General features: G+C 40.5%; 2 protein-coding genes across 2 annotated transcripts; one reads left to right on the plus strand and one right to left on the minus strand.

The window, feature by feature from the left end:
• The first annotated feature begins 103 nt into the window (after positions 1-103).
• LOC133917918 (sm-like protein LSM1B) lies at positions 104-21,265 on the plus strand. Its single transcript, XM_062361736.1, has 6 exons — positions 104-279; positions 19,433-19,452; positions 19,521-19,589; positions 19,647-19,762; positions 19,886-19,957; positions 21,188-21,265. Exons 1-6 carry the CDS (start codon positions 104-106, stop codon positions 21,263-21,265), a joined length of 531 nt encoding a protein of 176 aa, XP_062217720.1.
• A 5,276-nt stretch (positions 21,266-26,541) lies between these two features.
• Positions 26,542-27,369, minus strand: LOC133917552 (uncharacterized). The gene has a single exon (XM_062361432.1). The coding sequence runs from the start codon at positions 27,330-27,332 to the stop codon at positions 27,009-27,011; it is 324 nt and encodes a 107-aa protein (XP_062217416.1). The 5' UTR covers positions 27,333-27,369; the 3' UTR covers positions 26,542-27,008.
• Between the last annotated feature and the right edge of the window lie 210 nt (positions 27,370-27,579).

A 27,579-nucleotide genomic window follows, 5' to 3' on the forward strand; every position in this document is an offset into this window, starting at 1 on the left:
TAAGCCACCGAAGAGAACCAGATCAGCCCCAATTGAAGAAGACTTGGGGCTGCAAGCAACACTTATGTGTGGCTTTGATAGGCTTGTCACTACTATAGAAAAGATGGCTGAAGATGATCAGAGAAAACCACCAAAAGATCTTTGGCATGGAATTAAAAGCCTTCCTGGTTTTGATGGTGTCCATCTTGCTCACTACTATGCCCATTTTTGTGAGAAATCTAGCATTTCTTGGGCATTCTATGGACTAGATGTTTCTGATAAGTTGGTGTTGGTTGCACGGTATGTGGCTCAGCACTTTCCAGGTTGATGGCAGAATGGTTGTTGTATGGCTAGTTGTCTTTTGCTTTCAACCAAAGACATTGAACTATGGTTGATTATTTATGCATGCTTTTGGTATGTACCAATGCTAAGACTTGATGTAAACTGCTTTATCATGGTACTAGACATTTCTATTATGTAATCTACTATGTGGAATTGTTATCATGTGAACTGTGTTGGCTATGAGTTCTTACTAAAATTTGAATTACTATTGATTATGGTTGTATGTATCTCTTTGCATGAAAATTCAGGATATGACTAATGATCATTAAAAAAATTGCATGATAAAGTATAATCATGGAATTTTTTTTATTGTGTGCAATTGTAATAAAAATAATAAGTGTAAATATAACACCATGAAAATAGAAACTTAGAATTTGTTGTGCACACATGGAAGGGGTAACCTCACCACCTCAAGCCAAGATGTGATCACAATCACTTATCAATCCAAACAAATAGAAAAGTTGGATATTCTAGCCATGTTCATCCATTCAAACAAACAAAAATATTGAATATCCCATCCAGGTAAACAAATAGCTAGTTGGATGCCTCTATCCCTAAGGAGATGGATGGCCAGTTCCCATCCAGCCTTATCCAGGGAAACAAACACTACCTATGTGGACAAGAGCTCCGAGTCTTGTTCACAAGTGGAACTAGGAGTAGTGCAGGCAAGCGTTGAGTGTGTCTAGCATTTCAAATTAAATAATGCCAGGATGAAGCTCTAGGCCTACCCTAGCCGAGTACTTCAACATATGGGATGCAATTTTGTTTCTACTTTTGGCTGATCACCTCAACTTATGTTATCGATATAGTTTTGTTCCTACTTTGGCCTAGTACCTCAACTTACAGGATGTAGTTCATAGTGTTGTATTACTCCCAGGCCATGGCTTCATAGGAGAGCCATTAGCTAATATGTTGTTGGTCCCACTCTGGTACCTTCTGTCGCAACTTGCATGAGAGAGTATGTAGTACTGAGACTGAGGAGTCAATTTCATCATAGTTATGGGCAACAGAGAATCAATGAGCACAGAATAACTACACAACGAAAGAATGTGAGAGACCAAGTAGATATGTATCTTGGTTTATATGTGATGAGTCATTGACAAAGATTGAGTTGAGCTAAATTTGGTTTGCATGAGAATGTCTATGTATTACAATGCATGACTATGATTATGACTAACCAGGGATGAAGAGAAATGGAGTTGGAGAAACTTGTGTACTTGTCTTGCGATGCGTAGGTGATGGATGCAACTTGTCAGTCGACGACGGGATGATCGAGGCTAAGTGGTGTGCTTGGTGTCGGACGATCAAGGAGGCCGGGCAGACTCAATGGTAATCCTAGCTGTACATGTGGAGAGCAAGTAAAGCATGAGAAGGTGGATGAAGATGGCGTGTTGATAAAGTCAAGCGAAAGGAATGCTGGTGCAAGTGACAAGACGACCTGAGGAATCAGAAGCGGGAGAGACTTACCGGTGGTCGAGATTGCAAGATAGAGTACACACACCATCATCAAGAATATCACTTGGGATGCAAGAAATCTAGGTTACTTGGGATGCAAGAAATCTAGGTTGCTTAGGATGCAAGGAATCTAGGAAGGTTGGGACGCAATGAAGCTCCCAAGGCCTATAAATATGAGGGGAGGGCTGTGAGAGTCTCCTTGAGCTATCTATTTGAGAGTTGAGTTCTAGGGTTTTAGAAGAGGAAGAGAGAAATATTTAGCCTATGGTTTATGTGAGAGATGTGTATCCACAACCACTTTGTAATCAGCGGAAAATAGGACATTCCCCTGCAAGTAATGAATATTGTGTTGCATCTTACACGTGTGTTCATCTTCTTCTAGTTTTCCTCTTTTGGCCTCCTTACATAATTGCAAGTTTTTTGGTTTTGCTGTGTTTTTTGTTTGTGTTGGAGAGCTGAAATTTTGCATTGTATTAAAGTTATTCTTCTTGTTGTTAGAAGGATAAGAATCATCTATAAGTTGGTTGTGAATCATCCATTACCTTTAGATTCATCAACCCCGAGAGTTTTTTCACCCGATGCCTAGTTCTTTTGATTTGAGTGTTTCCACATGTAGTAGCAAGTTTTTGTGAGCTATGACACTTGGAATGTCTTTCTATGGAACCTAGGGTTTAGATCCATCTATTGGAGCTTTTGATCAAAACAATATTTTTGATATGTTTGGTGCTATTTAATCATGTTTCTCTTGGTTTCTTGCTCCCGTGTTTATTTGAGGTGCGTTGGGTGAAAGATTAGGATAGACCATCCAAAAATTTGGTGAGGCTCCTATTCATCCCCTTCTAATCGCCTTCTTTGGTTCTACAATTGATATCAAATCCGAGTTGATCACTAGTTGACCTTAACCGGTTTTGTGATCCATAAGTGACAATGGAGAGAAATAGAAAAATACCTTTCTTTGAGGGTCGTGATTATTTGTATTGGAAGGAGCACATGGAGGCTTATCACTTGAGGGTCGTGACTATTTGTATTGGAAGGTACACATGGAGGCTTATCACTTAAGCCAAGGAAGGTGCTATATGGGAGATTATTGACTACAACTATGAAATTCCTACTGGTCATACTTCTCAGGCTCAGTATGATCAATATGAGGCCAACAACAAGGATAGGAATATCTTGTTCACCAGTCTGAGTCATAGCAAGTTTGATAGGGTTCAACACCTTCGCACTATTAGAGAGATTTGGTCCATACTTAGCGTTTTTCATGAGGGCACAAACCAGATTAAGGCTGAGCAATAGAGCACTTACAATCAGGAGTATCAGATGTTTGTGCAGAGTCTTGGAGAGTCTTTGGATGTCATGTTCACGAGGTTCAAGCTTCTCTATGCTACTAATCGTAGCATTTGGGAGGTGAAGATCTCTAGTATTGAGGAGTCCTCTAGCTATGATATCCTGACTTGCGATAAGCTATTTAGCAAGATTAAGTCCACAGAGATAGCCATGTCAGCTAAGATAGGTCTAGGAAATCCCCTGTACTAGAATATGACGTTGGTTTCAGGATCTAGTAGTGGCAATTAGGTGAGAGGTGTTTTTTTCTTGTGCTAACTCTTTACTTGGTGATTTTGCTTCATCTTGTTTGGTCTCTATTATAGAAGAGCAGGTGGATGGACTTGATGATGAAGATCTAGCATTGATCATGAAGGAATTTATGCGCTTCTATAACAACCGATGAGACTGAAGGAGAGACAATCCTCGTGCTTGCTATGAGTGTGGTGACATCACTCATTTCAAAGCGGACTACCCCAAGCTCAAGAAGAAGAGAGACCTCAACTCAACCACGACTATTACAAGCACCTAAGGAACAAGAAGACTTTCTATAAGAATCGTGAAAAGATTGCTAAGAAGGCGGCCAAGGCAACTCCACGAGCTTTTGTGGCAGCGTTCAACTACATCAACACTTCCTCAGGAGAGGATGAGAGCTCAGAAGAGGAGGAGCAGTCCATGAAGAACAAGAAGGAGAACAAGGACTTCACTGGCCTATGCTTCATGGCGGGTGAGAACGATGACCTTGAGCCTGATTCACATGAGGTACAACCATCTTATGATCAACTTTCTATTGAGTTAGATCGTTTAACTGATGCATTGATTAGTCTAGATAGGTTGGTTTGTAGGTTTGTAGTGTGGGAAGAGAGGTTAAGGAACTCAAGTCTAAGATAGAGTGTTCAGTATCTGAGCTTGAGTTTCTTAGGTCTAGAGCTAAAGATGAGGAAGAGAAGTGTGAAAGTTGTGTTGTAGTGTAGCGAAAATGGTCCTATTAGGCCATGATTATAATTTTGGTGATTAATAACAATATAGTCAATGAGACTAACATGTTTGTCAAGAATATATGTTAGTAGGTCTCATGTATGAAATACATGAAGAAGCCACCAAAACCGGGATAAAGTTTGATTGAAAGAGAGAAGTCCCATGAAAAATGACTACACTGGATAGCCTAGTGATACCAAAGGTATACACATGGGAGCATTTACCAAAAGGGTGGAAAACTAAGATGAAATCAATTTGTTCTCATCGGAAGGTTCGATGCTTAAGAGTTTGCACACACTGGTGTGTTTTCACTCAGAGGAGAAAAGAAATGACTTCACTAGTCTGGTGATCTATGTGCTTTACACACCAGAGCTGGAATTCCAACATCCGGAGGGAAGCTAACTACCTTAATCGACAGCGACGTTATCAACCATGAACGAAAACTTCAACATACTGCAATAGTGACATGAGCACAAGATAAATTATCCAATACTTTCACTGTTAGTATGAGATTTACTAACGGTTCTCATATCTACAGTTTCTTTTGAGGCTGCTTTCAGTCTTACTGGAAGGATAATCGAAGAGAGAAGAACAAATCTGTCAAGTGAGATGGTTGAAACACTCACCATAGTAAAAGATTGGGAACAAGCTGAAGCACGAATGCAACACACTGTAGAGAACACTGAGCTTGAAGATTCATTCCAAAATTTATATCTAGATGTTGATGAGAACATGTAATTTCTAATTTTTTGAGCTAGGTTGTACTCTTTTTTCCTTTGCTAGAAAGGTTTTTAATGAGGCAACCAATCAATAAATCTCATTTTAAGAATTAATTATGTGTCCCTATTATTTCTAACTTTTTATTTTATGATTGATTTTTCTTTATTTTTTTTCGAAAATGACCCACCACCCACCTCTCGTCTTGGCCTATAAATACCATCTTAAACTCCTTGTGATCCCAATGGTCACCTATCTCTTTTTTTACATGCTAGCCAGTAGCCACTTTCCCACTTCGAGAAATCAATTTCATATTTCCATTCATGGATCAAGACACCGAGAACTCATGTGCATGGTCATGGGTGTGGCAACATTGAAAAGGTCTTTAGAGAAATTAACGGGCAACATGTAAGATTTGCTAAGTGTAATATATGCAACGAATTATGTGCCAGATCTCTAAATGGAACGAGACACTTGAGGAAGCATATTAAATATTACAATAAAAATTCTAGGGTTTCTAATGAAACCATGTAATTTTCGGAGCATAGCCATAGGTTGTACTCTTTTTTCCTTCCAATAGAAAGGTTTTTAACAAGACAACCAATCAATAAAGCTCTTTTTTTATTTAATTTCTATAATTTTTTTTATTCTTTTTGAAATTTGTAGCTATTATTTTTTATTTTTTTCGGAGTGCTATCGGGCCGAGCGTGCCTCCACCGTGCCTGCCGGCCTGGCCGTGCGCCGTCATGTCGCCAGGCCACTATGTCGCTGGGCTACCACCGTGCCTACCGGCCCCGCCGTGCCGCTAGGCCCGTCATGCCGACAGGGCCCGCCATGCCAGAATCATGCCTGGGCTGACCCGACAGGGCATGGTGGAAGATGGGGCATGTCATGGGCCGAGGGTGCAACACGCGGGCCGGTACAACATGGCCCATTATAGTAGTTGGGCCTATCGGGCGATGCCAAGCCAAGCCCGTGCCAGGATGGCCCGAGTGGCTCATTTGGTCATCTCTGCAACCGGAGTTGTTGAGGGAGTCAAGGACCTATAGTGATAGAAAATTATGTTGTCAAGGAAAGAACGTGAAGTGTCTGCTCCTAAATGGAGAGATTACCACATGGTCGGAGCGGTGAGCACAACATTCGTCTTCGCAAATCCACTAAGAACAAGCAAACAGGAGGTGATAGCTACCAGAGAGCTACTAGTGGTCGGCGTCTCACGGGCACATTTGGACATTTCTAGGGAAGCTGGATCCACCATCGATTGCTTCCCCCCTTGTTAGAAGGCTCGATGAGCAGTAGCTTGAGCACCCCCGACTGGTTCAGTGTGAGGCTAGGTGCTCCCCTGCTAGCCGACATAGCTTGCAAGACCTTCACTCATGGTTAGTGGTCATTTTCGATTACCCTGGTCATCGCCATGACCAGATGAGTTAGTACGGCGACTAGGTTGGTTGTTGGCAGGGCTAGTACTAGGTGAGGCAAAGATCGATTAGGTGCCAGGATGGGTGTCTCTACGAGCATTTCTCCCTGAGGTGGCCTTGGGGACCTCCATGACCTCGTGGATTATCGAGCATAGGACATCGACCTCAGGAAGACCATGCAGTGGCGCCAACTGTGAAACCCTAACCCAAGAGAAGGCTTGGGGTGGGAATTTTGGGAAATACCGAACTTACCCTCCTGAGCCATGCTCTTTCCAACAAGGGAAGAACACATAGCGGAGGGGCGATGGCCACAGGACATCTTTAGTAAGATCTGGATAAAGGGGAGATGTGAGAGGTTGCACACCTAACATAAAATACTAGAGAAACGGATGCAGTATTACCTAAGGAGCTCTCCCGGGTGGTGTTGTCTAGCTCGGGGTACTAGAATGTTGGATGCGCTCGTCTCTGCAAAGGGAACAATTGGCGCTTGATGAAGTTGCTGATGACATCACACCCCATCAGCCTAACCTCTCGGAGCTGGCCGATCCATTTCATGAGGATCAGTAGCTCCAGAGTTGTCGTGGTAGCGCTCCCCCAGTTGTCGATGACTTGCACCGGTGTGCTCGGAACACGAAGGTTGTCCAAGGAGCTGTCTGTCGCAAGATAGAACCACTCCTCCCTGCAGCCTGTCATGACAACTTGAGGCCCACCTCGATGTAGGAGTCAATGACGCTGTCATGGAGGCTAAACCCGCAGCTTCCAATGGTTGGCCCGGTCACAGACCGACACATATAGAAGAACCAAAAGAGATCCAAGTACTGTTCAACCCTGATGAAGTTCTCACACAAATGAGCAAAGATGCTCAGCATGAAATGGAATTTTGGTTGAGATGGAGGTGGCAGATGTCGTAGAAGAAGATGATAGTGGTAAAAAAAATCAGAGAAGGGAGGGATCAGGCCAGCCAAGAAGATGGAGATGAACATCACAATCTCCCCCTAGTGGGGAGCAGGCACGTTCTCCCCAGAGTGATAGCCTGAAGATAGGCTGCGGGTGAGCTAGCTAGTGTCGTGCATTTGCTTTAGCCTCACCGCATCACACATGGATTTGGGGAAGGCGGGCTTGCTACTGATGTGTACCATTGGACGATGGAGGAGGCTGCTTTGGTGGTAAGAACAGAGGTGGAGATGAAGAGCGCTAGGCACATAAACTTGGATGCAGAGGGAGACTACAGAGAGACTCAAGAGGGACCTCAGTGCTCCAATTTAAAGGTCCACCACGGTACCTCAACCGTTGTGGGGTCTAATCCTCTCAAAATTCATAAGGTTGTGCCTGGGGAAATGAAATGACCTAGGTCCAGCGGTGTTTCATGTTTCCCTTTCACGTTCTCTCTCACTTTGGATGTTCAACCTCCCCTCAGGATGTGGTTTCTTAGTCAACCACAAAAGCAGGTTGTGTCGATGCCCACTCCCTAGGCAAACATGCACTCACTTGGGTCCCAAGTGGTGCGCCCGGACCTGAATACAATAACAAGACATGGAACGACTATGAGCCACTACAACAAACCATTCAGTCCACCACATCCCCGATGGAGCTTAGGGGCTACTGTTGGTGTAATAGGTAAGGGGGTACCCCACCAGACGGGCGTCACACTGCCAAATGTCAGCCGGTGGCTGATATCCTCAAGACCACGACCTCACCGTGTGACCAAGACAGAGCTTAGTCGACCAACCCCCTAGTCGAAGGATAAGGCCCTGTGACCAGCTATAGCGAAAATAGTCCTATTAGGCTATGATTATGATTTTGGTGATTAATGATAACATAGTTATTGAAACTAACATGTTTGTCAAGAATATATGTTAGTAGGTCTCATGGATGCAATACATCAAGAAGCCACCACAATCGGGACAAAGTTTGATTGAATTGGAGAAGTCCCAGGAGAATTGACTTCACCGGATGGTACGGTGTTCGTGAGTTGAACTCACCGGAGTATTTTATCCAGAGGCAAAGTGAAGGTTGATGACTTTAGCGGATGGTCTGGTGCTCTATGTGTTGAACTCACCAGAGTATTTCTGACAAAGGGGGAGAAGGCTAAGGACCCCACCGGATAGTCTGGTGATCTGCACAAGGTAACACCGAAGAATTTCTTGTAGAGAAAAATGCAAGTGCAAAAAACTGAAGATCAATCCACCGGATAGTCTGGTGCTTGATTTGTCCACACCAGAGTATAGCACCGGAGCATTTTTTGCAGAGGCGACTGCAAGTGTTAAAGAATGAAGAACAACCCACCTGAAGGTTCTGTGCTCTGAAGATCAATGCATTGGAGCATTTTACACAAAAAAGAAGTGGCACGGTCTGGCTTAAGATAACTCACCGGAAGGTCCGGTGATGGATTTGAAGGCACATCAGAATGTTCGGTGTCCATAGAGGCTTCGAGTGGAGTCCCAACCGCTAGTTTCTGAGGTTGTACTCAACGGATGATCCGATATTAGTACTATTATTCTTACTGGATCATCCGGTGTTAACAACTTTTCTGACCCATTGGGAAAATAGCTAGTTGGTAGGTTTGAGGCTATAAATACCCCTCCACTCAGTCATTTGAAGGTGTGGCATGCTGCTGGAGTTTAGAGGAAGCTTATACACACTTGATAAGACATCCAAGCCACCAAAGTACTTAAAGTGATCATCCAATGTAATTAAGTACAAGATTAAAGAGTGCTTAGTGCTTATAGGCCTATAGTGAGTTGTAGCTAGGCGCTGCAGCTTGAAGAAGGGATCAAGGAGTGATCCTAGCTTGTACCGAGTGGTACGTCGGCGTCTTGGAGTCTTAGTGACTCACCGGCATCTTGGGCCTTGGTGGCCCAAGCTTGTTGACTCTTTGACGTGGTGTGGAGCAGCGGCAAGACACCTGTACAGGGATGCGAAAACTCTTGCCTTGGTGGCTCAAGCTCTGAAGTGATCACGATGGCAAGTGACCGGAAGGGAGGCTAGTGGTGAGACCTTGCCTTGGTGGCTCATCGTGCTTGAGACCTTATTTTGGTGACTTGGTAGCTCAAGAGTTGTGATTGGAAGAGACTTGGAGACCGAGAGCATATCCTTTGTGGAGCACCAACATGAACTAGGGATAACATTCATGCTATCGATACCACGGGATAAACATCCTTTATACCGAGTTTGTCTCTCTACCCTATTTACGTTTCCGCATTTACATACTTCCAATTTATCTTGCTAGAGTAGGTTATAATCCTCTTAAGCGATAGAGTAGACACACTAGATAAACCTAGAGCAGATTTGGATAGAAATTGAGATAGGTTTATCTTGTGAAGTTTTTGAAGCCAATTTGATTTATATTTCTAAGTGTCATAATTCACCCCCCCCCCTCTTAGGACGTCACTGTTTCTCATAATTTGTATCAGAGCCTCGTGATCTTGATAGGCTTAACATTATAGAGTTGTGATGTTCGGGGTTGGGATGGATACCCATAGTGCTCTACTTTTCAATATCACAAATTTCCCTCGTTGAAAATTCTAATGTCTTGTTATTTGTAAGCTAAGGGTCTAGATGTTTGGAGAGTCACCAAGGAAGAGATGAGACCTCGTATCACTAATAAGGAGAGGCAATTAGATGCATTGGTGAAGAGTATCCTTTTATCATCTTTAAATGTTGATGTATTTAATCATGTTTATTCTCTCACCAATGCACATGATATTTAGAATAGTCTTATTAAAATACATAAAGGCACAAAGGATATGCACAATGAGAAATATCATGTGCTTGTTACTAAGCTCAATAGCATCAAATATTTTGCCCATGAAAATGCTAATGACATTACTCACATTTGAATATTCTTGTTAATGAGATCAATGGGCTAGGTTTGATGCCAATTGACAATGATCAAGTGGTGAGAATAGTACTTCAAGCTCTTCTTTCAAAGTACAAGTTGATAGTCTCTATCATCTACGACAACAACGACATCAAGAAGATGACTCCAAATCAAGTGTTCGGCAAGATCACCGCCCATGAGATGACCATGAATGGGGGTGGAAGCTTTTTCCTCATCCAACATCAAGAACCTTGCTCTCACAAACAAGCAAGCTCAATGTCAACATATGAAGGCAAGTATAAGGAGATAAGAGCAAGAGTCAAGCTCAAACAACGATGATGGAGATGGAGATGAAGATAAAGAGAACAATGAAGATGATGAGCAAAGCACATCAAGTGATGAAGAAATAGACCCCAAAGTCGTCAAGCTCATCTCTCAAGTGGAGAAGAACATCAATGCCAAGATTGATCATCGAATTTCCATGAAAGACTTGGTCAAAACTATTGATCACATCAAGAAGGAGAAAAAGACCAAGAACAAGAGGGAGACAAGGGGAAGAGCCAAAGAATTTGTAAGCATGGGAAGATGGGTGAGTGAATATGAAGATTCAAGTTCAAGTGATGAGAGCTTCGCCACCCACTCCTTTAAGAGAATCTCTTCCTCAAGGTCATCATCACGAAAGTCATCATTGTACAAGTCATCACACAAGTACCTTATGGCCAAATATATGGATAGCGATATAAGTGATGATAAATTCGATGAGGATTCTACTTCCTACGATGAACTTCTTCATTTGATCAATGAGCAACAAAGAGCCCAATCAAAAGAGCTTAAGAAATTCAATACACTTAATGATATTCATGCTACATTTATTTCTAATTATGAACAATTATTGAACAAATTAAATTTACTAAACAAGGAGCAAGAAGTGCTTTAAGACAAAATTTAAGTGCATTGAATATCATTCTAAGGCCCCTTTGGAGCAATCTACCTCTCTATTTAATCTTAATTCTAAGATAGATGCTTGCATTTATTGTGATAATTTAATTGATTTATCTAGCTCACCCTTTTGCAATAAGATATGTGTTGAGAATGTTTTTGAAGAACCATCTAATGAACTCATTGCACAAGAAAATGATTAGCTCAAGCAAGAAGTCAAAAAGCTCAAGAAGGACTTGGCAAGATTAAAGGGCAAGAACTATATCCAACCTACTCAAGATAACCATGCTACCATGGTGAAGAAGCTTGCGAAGAGATCTATCATGACATGCTTCAAATGTCATCAAGAAGGCCACAAGTCCTTCCAATGCAAGAAAGTCAAGAATGAGATCAAGGAGAAAAAGAAAGTGATAAATCTCTCCAACAAGACCTCCAACATCTACATCAAGCTCAACTACAAAACTAAGACTAAGAGCAACCACTACACGATCAAGAATAAGAACAATAGCAAGGTGGTTGCACATATGGTTGGGAGAAAGAATTAGGGGTGGAGCCAACCCATTTAGGTGCCCAAGGAAGTCATCACCAACATAAAGGAGCCCCAATCGATTTTTATTCCAAAGAAGACTTGAACCCCAAGACGGCTATGGGATTTGAAGACTTGGCTTACAAAATGAAGTGAAGGTTCAAGCAAAGAAGCCAAGTGTATAAGATTGGGTGCTTTGATGAAGATTGTGATCATCATATATCCAAATCCCCATCCAAAAGTAATGAGGTAATGGTAGCTAGACTTATTGTTCATGTTTTTTGAACCATTGCCTTATCTAGGATTGCATGTGCATATTTCAATTTATTGCAATGCCTAGTGTAGGATTTTATATGGTAGTTTGTTTATGTTTCTCTCTTTTTTATGATCAACCTACATGGTTTATTACTTGTAGGTTCTTTTCATGGTATTAGTTTCACGATTGATATCTTTTATGTGCCATGAACCAATCCATAGGGTACTCTTCTCATTGCTATTAATAACAAGTGCATATGTCTCACAAGTATTCAAAACTTGTATACACACTTTTAGGGGGGGTATATCCTATGGGTTGTGATTTTGAGACTAACATGTGTTGCTAGATGTATCTTTTGTAGTCTCATAGAGAAATCAACACGTCCCCGGAGGTATACAATGCTTAAAGGTTTCAATTGGTATCATTATCAATTTATTTCTACATTTAAGCTACCTCCATGCATGATATGACATAAACTTCCTACCTCTACTTATTGTCTAGATGTGCATATATTGCTACATTCCTACAAATGGTATTCACAAGTAGGTCTTATTATATGTATGCACACATAAAGCGGGAGTTTAGATTATATCAAGTGAGTTTCATGAATTATGATCCTTATTTATCTTTTTTCAATTGATATCAATGCCTCATATTCTTACAATTGGTATATCTTTTCAATTGGTATCATTTCATATGGATCATGATTTATGAAGCTCTCTCATTAACTGTCATCCACTCAAGTTTTTTCCTTCCCCAGGCACCTCCTTTCGGTGAGCATCGTCGTGGGCAGACGTAAAGTTGGAATGACCCATCCCGTAGCATTTGCAGGCGAGTGTGACAGCATTTGACGGATGGGACAAGGCTTGTAGGACAACCAGAGCAGATCGGGTGTGCCTACCCCCTCATGATGAGCTAGGAATATGTCTGTTACAGGGTTTGACCCTGTCCATTTGTACGATCTCCCTTTCCCCTGTTATATAAAGGGGGGAGGACCAGACTTGTAAAATGGGATAAAAGAAAAAATCAGTTCATCCAATCCATAAGAAAATACAAAGGACATAGGGCTATTATCGCACGAGAGGCCTGAACCTGGATAACTTCCCACGTTCTTGTGTCCATTTGATCCCTCCACAAGAAACGCAGATCAACGTGTCCATCATTCGGCACACCCCGTATTCATTGACATTTTGGTTTTCCATTTGGTGCCATTTTGGTTCTTCCTTAGTTTAGGTTTGCTTATCGCTGTTAATTGTGCTTTGTAGAAGAAGAGATTATGGAGGAAACTGAAGACCCAAACTACGAGAAAGGACATGAGAACCTTGAGGAAGGCAAGTCTTAATTACTTGATCATGTTGGATGAATGTTTCATAATTTGATACATCAAACTTAAAACATGATATACCATACTTTATACTAGTTATGAACTATCTTGCTATGATATACCTTGAATACTTGCTTACCATATTCCATGATAGCCCTAGTTTACTTACATCATTAGTTATAATAATATTGGATGATGCATTACCATCTAGTATACTTAGGATGGTTACTTATCTATTCGAAGATGATACACTTGATCAATATCTGTTATCTTCAATAAATTGCAAATGTATGGTATGAGGTGTGGTGCTTGTTACCGTCTGATTGGGAAAGGAGGGATGGTGGGGTGAAAATTATGAAAACTTGTTTTCCGTGGCAGCCTAGCTCCTGCCCTCTCTCTCTCTCTCTCTCTCTCTCTCTCTCTCTCTCTCTCTCTCTCTCTCTCTCTCTCTCTCTCTCTCTCTCTCTCTCTCTCTCTCTGCCACCCTAGGCCCATCGGTCATCTTCAACCTCCCCCTTCCTTTTTCTATGCCAACAGCCGCAGCCGAGTCAACAGCGCAATCTGCGCCTGAGTTATGGAAGCTCTGCACATGCATAAATTGGAAAGCCCAAGCCGAAAGAAGCAAGGAGGAGGAAGTAATCACGGATTTGGCGCACTGAGCAAGGAAAACAATCGTGTGATCCTTGCCGGCAACCGCATTAAGCCCGATACGATTCCCCTCGCCCCGCCCTATAACCCCCCCCCCCCCCACCGAGACCTCCTAGAGAACCACACAAGTCCCAACGATGTTTCCCCTCACTCTCTTGTGCGCAAGAGCCGCCCAAGAAGCCTCTATACCGTGTGTCGCTGCAAAGCCTCACTGCCGCTAGCCCACATTGCCGATCCCTGACACCAACATGTGCCTCAATCGGGTTCGCCGTCACCCCAGCAGCGTTTTCTGCTGCTCATCATTGATGCTCGTGCCGCACAACGCCTTTTTCGCATTCGTCGACGAGCCTCTGCTATGCCGAACTACCATCGCCGTCGTCTTCCATACGGAGCCGAGGTAAAACCTCTCACCGCCATCCAATCTCCCATCAATGGTTAGGAGTAGAAGAGAGAGGGTACCAATTCGTTTTAAAGACCACGTCCCATCAGCCGTCCATGCTAGCATGCCACGTGGACATTTTGTCTGATATGGCAAGCCTTGTCAGTAGCCCCAGCCCAGTCAGCATGCCACTTCAGCTTTTCATTTTTTTTTCTTTTTCTTATAATCCCTTTGCTGATGTGAGCTTGCACAATAATTCCAGTTTTCCTTAGGAAAATAATTCATAAATAAAAAATGGGTTTTATTAAAAATTAGGAAATTTTTTCATTAATTATGATAATTCTTTATATATGTTTTTCCATGATAAAATAAGTGTTTTAATTCTTTCTAGGGTTAAAAATAATAGATAACATTCTGATTAACGTTTAATTATTTTTTAATGTTTAAATAGGTTTTCCATAATGTTTTTAATTTTAGAAAATAGTAAATAACTATAATAAATAATAAAATGAGTATTTATTTAGGAAACTAATTTTGAATAATCTGTTTTAATTATTTTTACTATTTCTTTAATTCCTAAAAATCCTTTTTAAGTCCTAAAAATTGCTAGAAAATCCAAAAAAAATCCAAAAAATACCAGCAGCCTCTAGAATCCCAGGAAAATTCCTACTTCCTTTTTTCACCCTTCCAAAGCCATATCTGCACCATTGCAACTTTGATCTAATCGTTCGTGCTTCAAAAATTCACCAAAAAATATAAAAATAATAAATTAAGTTGTTTGTTGTGCTTTTGTCTCTTTTCTTGACTTTTGGTGTTTATTTGCTTTATTTCCTTTTGCGATTAGATGCCGCCATCCCGAAAGAAGAATTTGTAGGTTTTCAGGACCATGACTTTGAGGATCTCGCTGAGCACCAAGGTGAAGGCAAGTTGTCCTTGATGCATTTTGATCATATGTTTTCCCTAAATGTTTTGTTTACAAAGTTGCATGAATATAGTTGTTGGTGGGAATCCTATGATAGGAAATAACTCGATATTCTCGTCTCTACCTTGTTTTCTCGATTTTGGTGGGTTCAAGGGTAGAGTTGCTTAGACATGCTTGGGAAAACACTTGGTATAATAATTTGATAATGGTTCTATGCAATATGAGATAAAAATGCTGATAATGTTTTTAGCAATATGGACTAGGAAATTGAGCAAGAGGTTGGGTTGGTTGCCAAGGGCAGGTGGATGGTAGTCTCGCTCAAGCCTGGTATGGGACGGGTCTGACCAATTAATTAGTCTCTCCTAACATAGTGTAGACCTAGTGGTGGAATGGGGAACAGATGGAATTTCCTTGGAACCGTAAGGGGCAAGAGGGGGCTTCCATTGTTGAGGATATTTATGTCACGTGGCAGTGAAATCTCAATGGGTAGACACTTGTTGGGAGAAATTTTGTAAAGGTCTTGTAGTAAAAAAATCTAGCCGCACACCTCAGAACTGTGTAAGTGTTGGTCGGTACGGGCATAACGGATGATCATGTCTTGTAGGTAAAGTGTACAACCTCTGCAAAAGTGTAAAATTGATATATCAGCCATGCTCATGATTATGAGCGGCAAGGAATGCCACACATGATTATAATACAATATTTTCTTTGGATAACTCAGGTTGGTGGGCCATTCATGGTTATGGGAACCATGTTTGAGGTGGTCAACTTTAGTTGAGGTAGTTTATCAAGAATGTTAATTCTTGAGGTTATTTAATTTTAGTCTTTTACTTATACTTTTATTAAATATTTTTTATTAAAATTTGCCTTTATGCAAATAAGCCCCTGCAAGTTTTATTATTGTGATTGCCTCCATTTCATTATTTTACCATAATTTGCGGAGTATGAGACGTACTCACACTTGCAATAACCACAATGCTCAGTCGGGGAATATTCTGAGGATTTCTCGAAGGATGACATGTTTTGAGGAGGTGCTCTATGTCAGCTGCCTACGGGAATGGGAGAATAAAGGATCTACGAGTCTGTGGCACCCAGTCAGGCATGGATGCAATGGATCATATGAATTAAGACCTTTGTATCGACAGACCTTATGCTGTAATCTTAATCGATGTATGATTGTGATGTTATTCTATTATAATCTATATGTATCAACTACTAATATAGAGACTGACACACAAAGTATAAAGAACCAAGATCAGGGTCCAACAGCAATGAGGCAAAACCAACAGACCGAATAGAATATGAGCAATTTGATGTCCAATTAACTTAATGTAATGCAATATTGTGATACTGATTCATATCATTATCCAGTAAAAATGTTATTTGTATTCGAAACAAGGTTTACAAAACTATTTGGCACTCGAAAACAGGGACCTAATGATTTTTTTATATTCACAAAAACTAGAAAATTTGGTCAAAATTCGGTGAGAATTTAGACAAATTGACTCGATCAAATTTGTATATCAGAGACAAAAACCAATTGAATCGAGTCAGTGAAAACCGATCGAATACCACCAAAAATCGAGCAGAGTCTCCGATTTACCAAGCGAATTTTCTATATTTTCCACATTTTGAACGAATGCATCGAAAACTGGTCGAATTTCCCGATTTGCCGAGCGCATTTCTCGAATTTCAGTGAAGTTCATAAAAAACCAAAAAAATAGCTCAACCTTGGAAAATCAATAACTAATTCATATGAGTTTCAAATTAAGTGAAACAAATTTTGTTGATTTCCTTGTAACATGTACATGGTAAAAAGTATTTATACTCATAAAAAAGCTGAATATTTTTTAAGAAAATGTATTTGCTAAACCTAGTTAAATGCATAATTAATTCTTTGCTAATCCAAAAATCATGAAACCAATTTTTTTAGTCTTCTTACATGATCCTATGTCTTTGAAAAAGACACGAACTCATGAAATAGTTATTTTAACAAGCAAAATTAGTGAAAATGTGTTGCAACTAGATTAATTCTTAACTAACCCATCACACCTCCAAAATTAGTGAAACCACTTTTATTAGTTTACTTATAATATTCTTTATGTAGGAAAAATAATGATAAAAGTTAATTGCAGTGTTGTTTCTTAACATGTTCACTTTATGCTTGTGAACTTTGTAAACATAATGGAGAAATTAATAAAAACCTAAATGAAGTGAAATAAATTTTAAAGATCATCTTAAGATATGCCCTACACAAAAAAATATATCTGTTTGCATGTTAAGCTTTCCCTTAACATGATGGGTCAAATCATCATGTTCATACGGCCTATTTTAGCATTTTTCTTTTTTTAAACTTCCTCTCCATGAAATATGATGCTAACGATATTATTTTTGATTTTTTTTTTTTTTTTGCAAAAGGTCTTAGAATTGTGTCTAGTATTTTTAGAATTTTTTGTGATTTTTTATTTTTTGAATTCAAATTCGAAAACCGGTTGAATTCATAATACGGTGTAGACCGAATTGACCAAATATTGCAAATTTTGAATAATTTTCAACAAATTTTGGAACCCTAATTTGGAATCGAGCAGCACTAGATTCAAATCAAATTTATAATTTGGAACAGATCTGTACATGGTCGATTGCACTCTATATTTGCTTGTTTAGCTTACAACTATACTTGTCACGCCTAAACTTAGGTAGCCTTAGTTTGATTAGGCAATGTTTGATTGCTGTTAGCATTCTAATTTGCCTAACTTTTTAGCCTCATAGTCCACTTGTCATAGATAGAATATTTTGCCAAAGTTTTCATGTGATTTTTCTGTGTTGTGTCAGATTTTGAAGCGTCAAGCTTTAAATGACGGGTTTAATCGCCCCAAATTGGTATAGTTGTTTCTGTTATTCACTGAACTCACTTAAAGGTGGAAACTTTGATGACTTCTGCTACCTAGAAGCTGGTTTGGTTATATTTAACAGCTGGGCCAACGTTGGATTTTTACTGGTTTTAATAAGAAAATTGCTGCATATTCTTGTCTTGCTACATCGGGCCGAAAGAAGCACTGGATTTATGCCAAGCATGAATGTGGGTCATAATGAATTCCTCCGTCAACCTTTCTAAAGTTTAACCAATTATATGTTTGAAACTATATGGATTTATCATATAAAAATTATATCATTAGATCGGTCGTTAGAAATGCTTCCGTAATATCATAATTTTATTGTTATATCTTAATATAAATTTTAAAAAATAGTGGCCAAAGATACATCTCAAAAACCGTGCAAAAATAGAAAACGTCAAGTAAAAAAAGAATGAAGGTAGCATGAGTACTCTGGCTTGTGACCCCTTACTGTACAAGAAATTGGGCGATAGTTGGCTATGCTGGCTAGACTGCAAGCAAATAGTCTGTTACAGATTTGGGCTCTGTATTTATCTGTAGGTTTGACTTAATGGATGTTGGATTAATGTGGTTTATCATGGAAGCTTTGGGTATGGGTTCTTTGTTGAATTAATGTGGTTTATCATGTTAGTGCTGCTGGATTCAGTTCTGTTTTTGTGCGTTTTGGGGTTACTCTTGTGATCTCGCTTCTGTTATTCCAGCTAGCATTAGTTGGCTCTGGATGCGTTCTTTCTTGAACTAAAATAGTAGAACGCATCAATGTGAAGGTGTTATGTTAGTTGTGGATTTGTTGGGTCACTCTTTACTAGGTTTATTGTTGCTGCTAATCTTGATTCTTGAGCGAAGTGTTATGCCGTACTAAGAAACTATATTGCTGATGTGTGAAGGGATGAAAGGTTTAGAGACATGAAAAATCTCACCGATCTTTCTATTAAACTTGTTGAAAATAAGAAGTGCGATATTTTTGAAGTTGTATACAAACTTCTCAAATTAGTGCTAATTCTTCCTATAGTAACAGCTAGTATCGATAGGGTGTTTTCTTCATGACTTATGTGAAGAATAAGCTAAAAAACAAATTTGAAAGCTAATATATGAATAATTGTTTGATCGTATTTATTGAGCGAGACTTTTTTTATAAGTTGAGGATGATGCCATCGTAGCTACATTTTAAAAGATGGAGAAACTTAAAGTTATATTGTAATTTCAATTTTTATAATTCTTTTTATTACTTTAGATGTTTTCATTGTTATGAACAATTTGTACTTCAGATATGGTCAATTATCATTGTTTAATATTTATAATTATCGAAAAAATAGCTATGTATAATTTAGTATATACACCCAGCTTCAAAATCCTGCACCCGCCACTGCTTAATAACAATATAGTCAGAGGGGAGAGGAGGAGAATGCTTGACCAACAATGTACCCTCAATGGCTTTTTTAATTAGGAAGGCATTTTAGGCTAATTTTTCTGCATATGTTGCATGCCTTGTACTGTTTTATGTGAATTCAGTTGCATGCTTGACATCGAGGGTACATCTTGTTTCTTTTTGGTTACCATTTTACTAGCAACTTATATATCTTCCTGCTTGTCCTTGCAGAGAAACTTATTGTCCTGCTACGAGATGCAAGAAAGTTGCTTAGCACCCTCTGCTCATTTGATCAGTTTGGTATGCTACACTGAGATCACCACAAGCTTGTTTTTCTTAGCATTCTTACCTCCACAGCAAATGCTGTTGTTCAAGGTGCTTGTGAACGAGTATTTGTTGGGGAACTATACTGTGATGTTCCCCTTGGTCTGTATGTCATCCGTGGAGAGAATCTTGTTTTAATTGGTGAATTGGTAATGATAACTTCTGCAAAGTAGATAAACCTGACAGAACTCATATCTCTGTATTCATGTTTTGTCTTCACGATCCTGCTCACTTCAAATATATTCATGTTTTGTCTTCGGCATTGGATTGAGCATGGCCGTGAAAAGGATGAACTCCCTGCTCAAATGACATGTGTTTCAGTAATAAGGGCAAGTGTTTGTACTGTTTCCTAGTATTGTTCTATGTAAAGTTTTTTGCCAGTCGCTTGCTCTGTTCAGTTATTTCCTCCTTTTTAATGTTCTGTCCTTTGTATGGCTTTCACTGGTTTATCTCACTACTTTACTTCTTGGCTTAGCAGTAGATCCACGAGGGTCTTTGTTAACAACTTTTAGATCATAATGCTATTGTGGTACCCTGAGGATGCATGTTAGCCTGGGCAGTGGTCTCAATCATCGATTAATGGTTCAGAAAAGAGGAAATAATGATATATATAGGAAGTTCATTGATAGATTCGCAATCTGAGAGAAATGTCCTTTGATGCATCAATTGTACTGGCTTGGTCTTATCTCTTTGCCGTGGGCCTGTGATGCTCTATGTCATAATTCTTTTAAACTAGTCGTACACTTGAAGAACTATAAGTTTGAGTTGATTTTGCCCATTACTAATTCTTGTTTGCATCAAGTAAAATCCGTGATAGGCCAACCACTCTTCTTTCCTAACAAAAACAGTTTTCAATCATTGTTCTGGAATGTGTTTTTAGCCCGTAACCTAGAGATTTTTATATAAAAAAATATTTTTAAAGTTGTTTTTAGCTCCAGTCTTCTATCGGCGCTTTGGTCCTGTTTATTTCAGCTTATTGCTAGCTTCGGTTTCTCAGAGCCAAAAGCTGAAATAAACGAGCGGTTTTATTGTTGGTTTTTAAAAAACTGAAAAGTTGATTTCTAATGAAATAAATTAAAAACTGATAAGCTGATTGAGAGTGACTTTTTTAGTTTTTTGTGTGTTAAAAATCTAAAGATTTCTTATAAAAACTAATAGCCAAAAGTTATAAGTAGCTTTCAACAAAAAATCCATAAGTTTTAGCTGTACCAAACAAAACCTTTATCTTCTATGGAAAGCGATTTGCATAGTAGTTCTGTTGGACCCTGTGCTCTTCTTTGAGTCTCTGTGTATGACTTTGTTATTAGGGTTATGATAAATACATAGATAGAAGATGTTCTTTCCTTGGTTACACTTTCCACTTGAAACAGTTGAGCTTCTCAATATCCATCCTGTATAGTTAGTTATCTACAAGATATGTTATGTTCATTCTGAACCCTTGATTGTCTCTTAAAGTGTGCAGTACACTGCCCTGTACATTCTTGATTGTCTCTTAAAGTGCGCAGTACATCCGCTCTTCTAGAATACTGTGTCGTTAGATTCTATGCTAAAACTTTGTTTCTTCCTCCACTCAGGCCGAGAAAGCAGAAAAGGAAGCAAGAGATCTTAAGGGCTCAATAAGGAAAATGATGGAGTTCCTAGACTTTGATTAGGGTCCCATTGAAGCCCATCTTTTTTTTATTGGCGGTTTCAGCTAATGGAAACAGAAACCTTATTAGTTTGCGTCATGTTTGGCGTTGGACCGGAAAGCTTTCACCTGGCAAATTCTTCTGTAGTAACTCAATTTTTTTTTTAAAAAAAATAGCCTTGATTCTGTTGCAATCTGTACCTTGCACTTGCAGTGGTACTGTGATCTATCGATCGAGTTCCTGATTGCAATCCGACCACAATTTTAAACAATTGATTCAATCACATTAGAGAACTATATAAACATGTCATATATAAGCTTATGAATCCAAATAAAGCAAATTTGATCACGGAAATTCCAACCCTGTTTGCCGAGGGTACGAGGGACTTGTTCGAGAGTGATATGTTGAAACTTTTTCCTCCTCCGTACTTCAACTAGGTGCCTCTATGTTCATCCTTTTGCCCCTTTCTTTCCCATGATAATTCAGAGGAAATGAATTGAGTTATTGTCAAAATTAAAAAAGAAAAAAGCGCAACTAGTAGCATGCTTCGGTGAAACCAAGCTATCAGATGGCATCCAGACATGATAGCTGCACATTTATATGTGTATGTGATACTGACTGCAACACTAAAAGTTCACACTATCTCAGAAATCCACATTAATAACGGATAATAATTCTTATTAATAACGGATATTTTACCCGTCACTCTTAACACGTCACTAATACTCACTCCTGACCCATCACAAATATATGTTTAAAAAACAAAAAGAGAAAATAATTTTTTGTCTGAAAAAAAATTAACACCCGACCAAGCACCCGACAAGTCACTGCTCATCTGACCACACCCTACCATTCACAAGTCACACGATTCTAGCACTTGAACTCACGACCTCAGAAGTGAGCTCCGCATGTATGACTCCTCTAAGCATCTCACCTCTCATTCGTTGTTGAGTATAATAGAAAAATCAATCCTTTTGATATCTTCTGATTAAACGTTTGAATGCCTATTTAAACATCTAAATGATCTTAAATGAAAATTTTGTCAACTACAAAGTTGTAGATATCGCCGAGTTCTACAATATAAAGTTTGTCTCCATCCAATTCCGACTCCATATGAAAAAATTTGTGTCTAACTCATGAAGTGCTCAGTAAAACAACTATAACTTTTGCATACAGAGTCTGATTTCGACGTTTAATCTATACTTTCGAAGATAATGAGGAGGCGTATCCGAAAAAATACAATCTTTAGACATGTACCTTTCTTGATATCAAAAAAGGCTCAGAAGACCCTCCATAGGATCTCTGAAGTTTTTCATCAAAAATTGACCTTCGATTTGCCTGAAAATTTTTGGAGACATAGTGCTACATCTGAAAGTTAGTGCTACGTAGATGTTTCAACAATCCGAGTTACCAAACTCACAATAAAAATCTTTGAATTTAAAATTTTCAACTTTATGATCTTATATGTGTCTTTTTCAATGATTCTTACTAGTTTTACACTAGATCTAGCACTTTAGTTTTTGGCCCTGTATATGGTTCCTACGACAATTTTTATATATTTATTTGTGCATCTATATAGTTTTGAATAAAAAAAAAGTGATCAACTATGACCTCATCGAGAGCTACAATTGTCATAAAGTTTTCTCCATCTGAGTTAGTATTAAAAAAGTTATGAATTTTTTTACCTGACCACCTATGACTCAGGATCCGACCCGTCATTAGTGACGGTTCACCTAAAGGCCCGTCACTAATGAGCTAGCCATTAGTGACGGATGATAAAGACATCCTTCACTAATGAGCATGTCCTCTCTACCCGTTACTAATAATTGGCTCATTAATGACGAGCCTTTAGGTAACCTATCACTAATGAGTATGCTCTCTCTACCTATCACTAATAACTTTATCATAAGTGACGAGCTTTGAGGTCACCCTTCACTAATGTCTATCATTAGTGACAGGTTTTGAGGTGACCCGTCACTACTATTTTTAGTGACGAGTTATTCTCTCGCTGTCACTAATGACCCCTTATTAGTTACGGATCTTGATCGAGTCCCAACCCAAGCTACACATTAGTGATGAGTGTGATTTAACCTGTTACTAATAATACATTACTAACACATACACTAATAATGTGTCTTATTTGATGGTTTCTTATGTAGTGTCAGTAAGCCACTAACTAGCCCCATGAATGGTTGGAGTCAAAACACCACCTGCAGAGACCATAGTCTGTGCCGGGCAGAAATGAGATGAGATTTCAGAATCATTCATGTACGGCTCCCTGCATCCTTGTGCTGACATAGGTCTGCAGATAAGGTTTCTTGTAGGTTCGCTAGATCAGTGCTTGTTTAGGTTCCTATATCTAGAGAACCAAGCATTGGCTTGGATGGTCATTGGAGGTGGTTGTATTCTTATGTCATGGCCATGCTATAATGATTTGATTGGGTAGCTATGGGAGGTGGTCAGTGTCTCCTTGGCTGGCTTCTTGCTTGTGATGGAGAATGATGAGCGTTTGGAGGCGTCTGGTTGCAATGATAACCGAATAGTAGGGAGGTGAGGAGTATAAGTAAAAGCAAGGGGATGAGATATCAGAGAATAAGAATGAGAAACTAAATTAATTTATTTCTTAATTCCATAAAGGGGCGGTTGCTCTAAATATATAGAGCTAGGCCGAACCTAATCCTACTAAAACTCAAGTCCTAAACAAACTCTATATCAAGTCCAACCTGATCACAACCCTTATCTCTTCTCCTAACCAAATTTAGCTACTGCTAACATATCTAATCCGACTGCTAAACTTTATCTTCTCCAACCAAACTAACTATGCTATTCTAATCCAACTGACCTACAAATCCTAATCCTAAATTGACTCATTAATTTGAAACTGACTAACTAACTTATCTGTTAGCACCCCATTTTGCCCTTCTCTTGTTGTATGTATTCCATACATAACATCTCTTCCCTCTTTCGAAAATAGCTCGTCCTTGAGCTGAAACACAGCTCAGCCATCCTCAGCACCCCAGTCATAGGTGTCAGCCATCATGTCATCGTATTCGATGAAAATAGGTGGGCACAGCGATGATAAGGAACAAATTTGTCATCACAGTTAAAGCAAAGCCCTTGACGTCAGTAGTCGTCCATCTCCAGTAGCATGAGATGCTGAACTTAGCGGTTTACGGACATGTCAGATGGCGCGTTAGATGGCATGGTTGTTGTCGAACATGTCAGACGTGTCGTCTTCTTCTCATATGTGCGTGCTAGGCTCATAGCCTCCTCCAGATCGTGCGGGTCTTGAAGCTCAATGTCCACATGGAGTTGCTTCTCCTAGAGTTCAGTCATGGGGTCGGCCTAGCTAAGCAACACCAAGAATCAGCTTCGACAATCCTCCACCGTGCCTGTTTGCCGAAGATGATGAAGTTCACCTAACGGGTTGTTGCGGATGGGCGGTCCAAAGCGAGTGTTGCAGAGGACCTTGAACTTGTCCTAGGGTGGCTCGCCACGGCTGTGTTCCAGATGAAGTACCAATGGTGTGTATTGCCATCCATATGGTATGAAGCCAACCATACCTTGTATTGTTCTTCCGTCTTCTACCCGCAAAAAAATTGTTCTTATCTGTTCAGCCATGGTAGGGGGTCTTCTTTGCCATCGAAGCACAGAAATTCCAATTTGAAGAAGTGGGGCACAACCCCTCAGCTGCTGCCGCCCATGTCTAGCCTGTTGTCGATCTTGTGTGGGTCGACACTGCTAGACAGATGTGGTTGGGGGCGGGTGGTGGTACAAGGGGTACTATCGTGAGTGTGCAGGATGCCGCTGCCACCCAAAGGGGGCAACATCAGTTGTGGAGGGGGCTACTACTGATCCTGTTTGGAGATATCAACAACCGATGAGATAGAATCACACGTGATCGGAGTTTAATCTATGCTGGTAGCCTTCTCCACTACAGTTACACGACTCATAAGGCTGGTCATTACATGCGTGAGGGAGGACATGGAGTTCTGGATATCGCCCAAGAGGCCGAGCTACTAATTCTTGCCAGCTAGGGCGCTATTGATGGCTAAGAACCCCTCCTGGTACTCTGTGCGTAGCATATCTTCCTGAGCAGTAAGGGACGCCTTAAATTGCTCCTAATCAGTGCTGGAAACTATGGTTTCTGATACCAAGTTGTCATGGGCCTGCTACAATGATCTGATTGGGTAGCTATGGGAGATGGCTAGTCTCTCCTTGGCTGCTTTTTTCCTGTGATGGAGGATGATGAGCGCCTGGAGGCGATAGGTTGCAATGATAACCAAACAACAGGGAGGTGAGGAGTAGAAGTAACGGTAAGAGGATAATATATCAGAGAATACGGATGATAAACTAGATTAATTTATTACTTAATTCTCTGAAGGGATGGCTGCTCCGAATATATAGAGCTAGGGTGAACCTAATCCTACTAAGATTTGAGAGTCCTAAACAGACTCGATGTCGAGTCCAATCTAATTACAACTCTTATCTCTTCTTCTAACTAAATTCAACTTGCTAAACTTTATCATTTCCAACCGAAGTAACTCTGCTATCCTAATCCAACTTACCTACAAATCCTAATCCTAAACCGACTCATTAATTTGAAACCGACTAAGCTAACTTATCTGCTAGCACCCTTTTGCTCTTCTCCTACTGTATATATTCCGTCCATAACACCCTATCTATAGGGATCAAATCCCATATTTTATATATATCTTATCTAAGATAGAATTTTCTTTTGGTGATAAATGATCGTACCGTTAACAACTAGGAAAAAAAATTGTATCTAAGAAGTTCCTGATGAGGTGCACTGGCTTCCTTGTTGTCGCAGCAACCAGTTTATCTGAAGCTCGAAACCCGTGCCGATAGCATGTTAGATGGACGCATATTTTCCAGCGCATGAATGCTGCTTAAGACAATGCAGTTTACGCGTTCTTGTCCTGACATTTGCCACTGCTCTTCGAGAAGCTGACGTTTTACAGAATTCACTGCGGCATTCCTAGCATTTTTTTTCTTTGGACGATTTGCTATCTTCTTAGCATTTTTCAATAGATCGGCGTTGCACGGAAGTAGATATAAAAGAGGCTGACATAGACGTTGCAGTACCTCAACTGTTATGCTATGCTCAAAGGACCGGTGATTAATTTTGTTTACTTTGCGTCGCCGTATTTCTTTTGACGTCACAGCATCTTTTGATTTGACGCGTGTCGATCGCTTCAGGTAAATTCGGTTTTACTGACGACAAGGCCCTCTTGTTGTCCTCTTTCTTCCTCCTCACATATATATTCGGTTAATTTTTTACCCCATACCGATGAACGCCTGAATTTGAGATCCATGGTATACGGGCACGCAATACTTGGATACAAGAAACAGAGAAGGAGCTAATCAATCCACAGATCGCCGATGGCCAGAACAGAAATTAGTTGTTCTTAACATTTTTCTTTCCTTCTAACACAAAAGGAGAGAAGCAGCCCTTTTCTTACTATATTTTCATCCCTTTTCTTTTAAAAGGAGAGAAGAAGAAGAGGATTATTTAATTAAGAACTAAGAAAGGAGTCTTGTATGCATGCAGATGATGTCGAAAAAGCCATGGCTGTCACCAGAGCTCGTTGAGTCTATTATTGACTGGTTGTTGCACCAAGGCCGCACGTCTTGATGCCTGTACAGGAGAACCCTTGTACTTTCGCTGCGGTGGGACCGAGCGACGCCGCCGCCGCCGCCGGCGCAGCCTGGAAAGCCTTCGACGACGGCGGCGTTGGCCGGGGCCTCACCAGCACGGCCTGGAGCTGGCCATGAATGGTGTGGCGAAGCACGGCTCCAAGCCGATCCACGGTGGGCACGTCGACGCCGACGCGCCGGGCGGCGCGGGCGGGCCCGCCAACGCCGCCATGTAGATCGCGGCCAGCCTGCGCACCGCGCGCCGGAGCCACCGCACCGCCAGCCACCGCCGCAGGAGCCCGCGGCCGCCCCTGCCGCCCTTGCCACCGCCGAGCCGGGCGACCGAGAGCCTCCGGCGCCGGCGCCCGAGCCCGCGCCACCGCAGGCGGACGCCGTGGCGGCCCGGGTCGACGTTGCATGGCGCGCCCCACATCCTCTACTCTCTCACGATCTCGCCCCTTGGTCCTCGTCTATCCTTTGGCTTCTGTCTTTGGCCTGTTAAACTGTGGCTTTGGAGAGTGGTGATATATGGGGGCCGGGCCATGGACATGGACACATCCAAACGCGCTTACCATGACCTTGCATGGTAAGCAGTACATGGCAAACTGCTAAATTATTTACTCTATAATCGAATTATTATGGAAACTAAAGATTAGGAAGAGCACTAATTGACGGCTTGA

Source organism: Phragmites australis, chromosome 5 (assembly GCF_958298935.1).
Source record: "Phragmites australis chromosome 5, lpPhrAust1.1, whole genome shotgun sequence".
NCBI lineage: Eukaryota > Viridiplantae > Streptophyta > Magnoliopsida > Poales > Poaceae > Phragmites > Phragmites australis.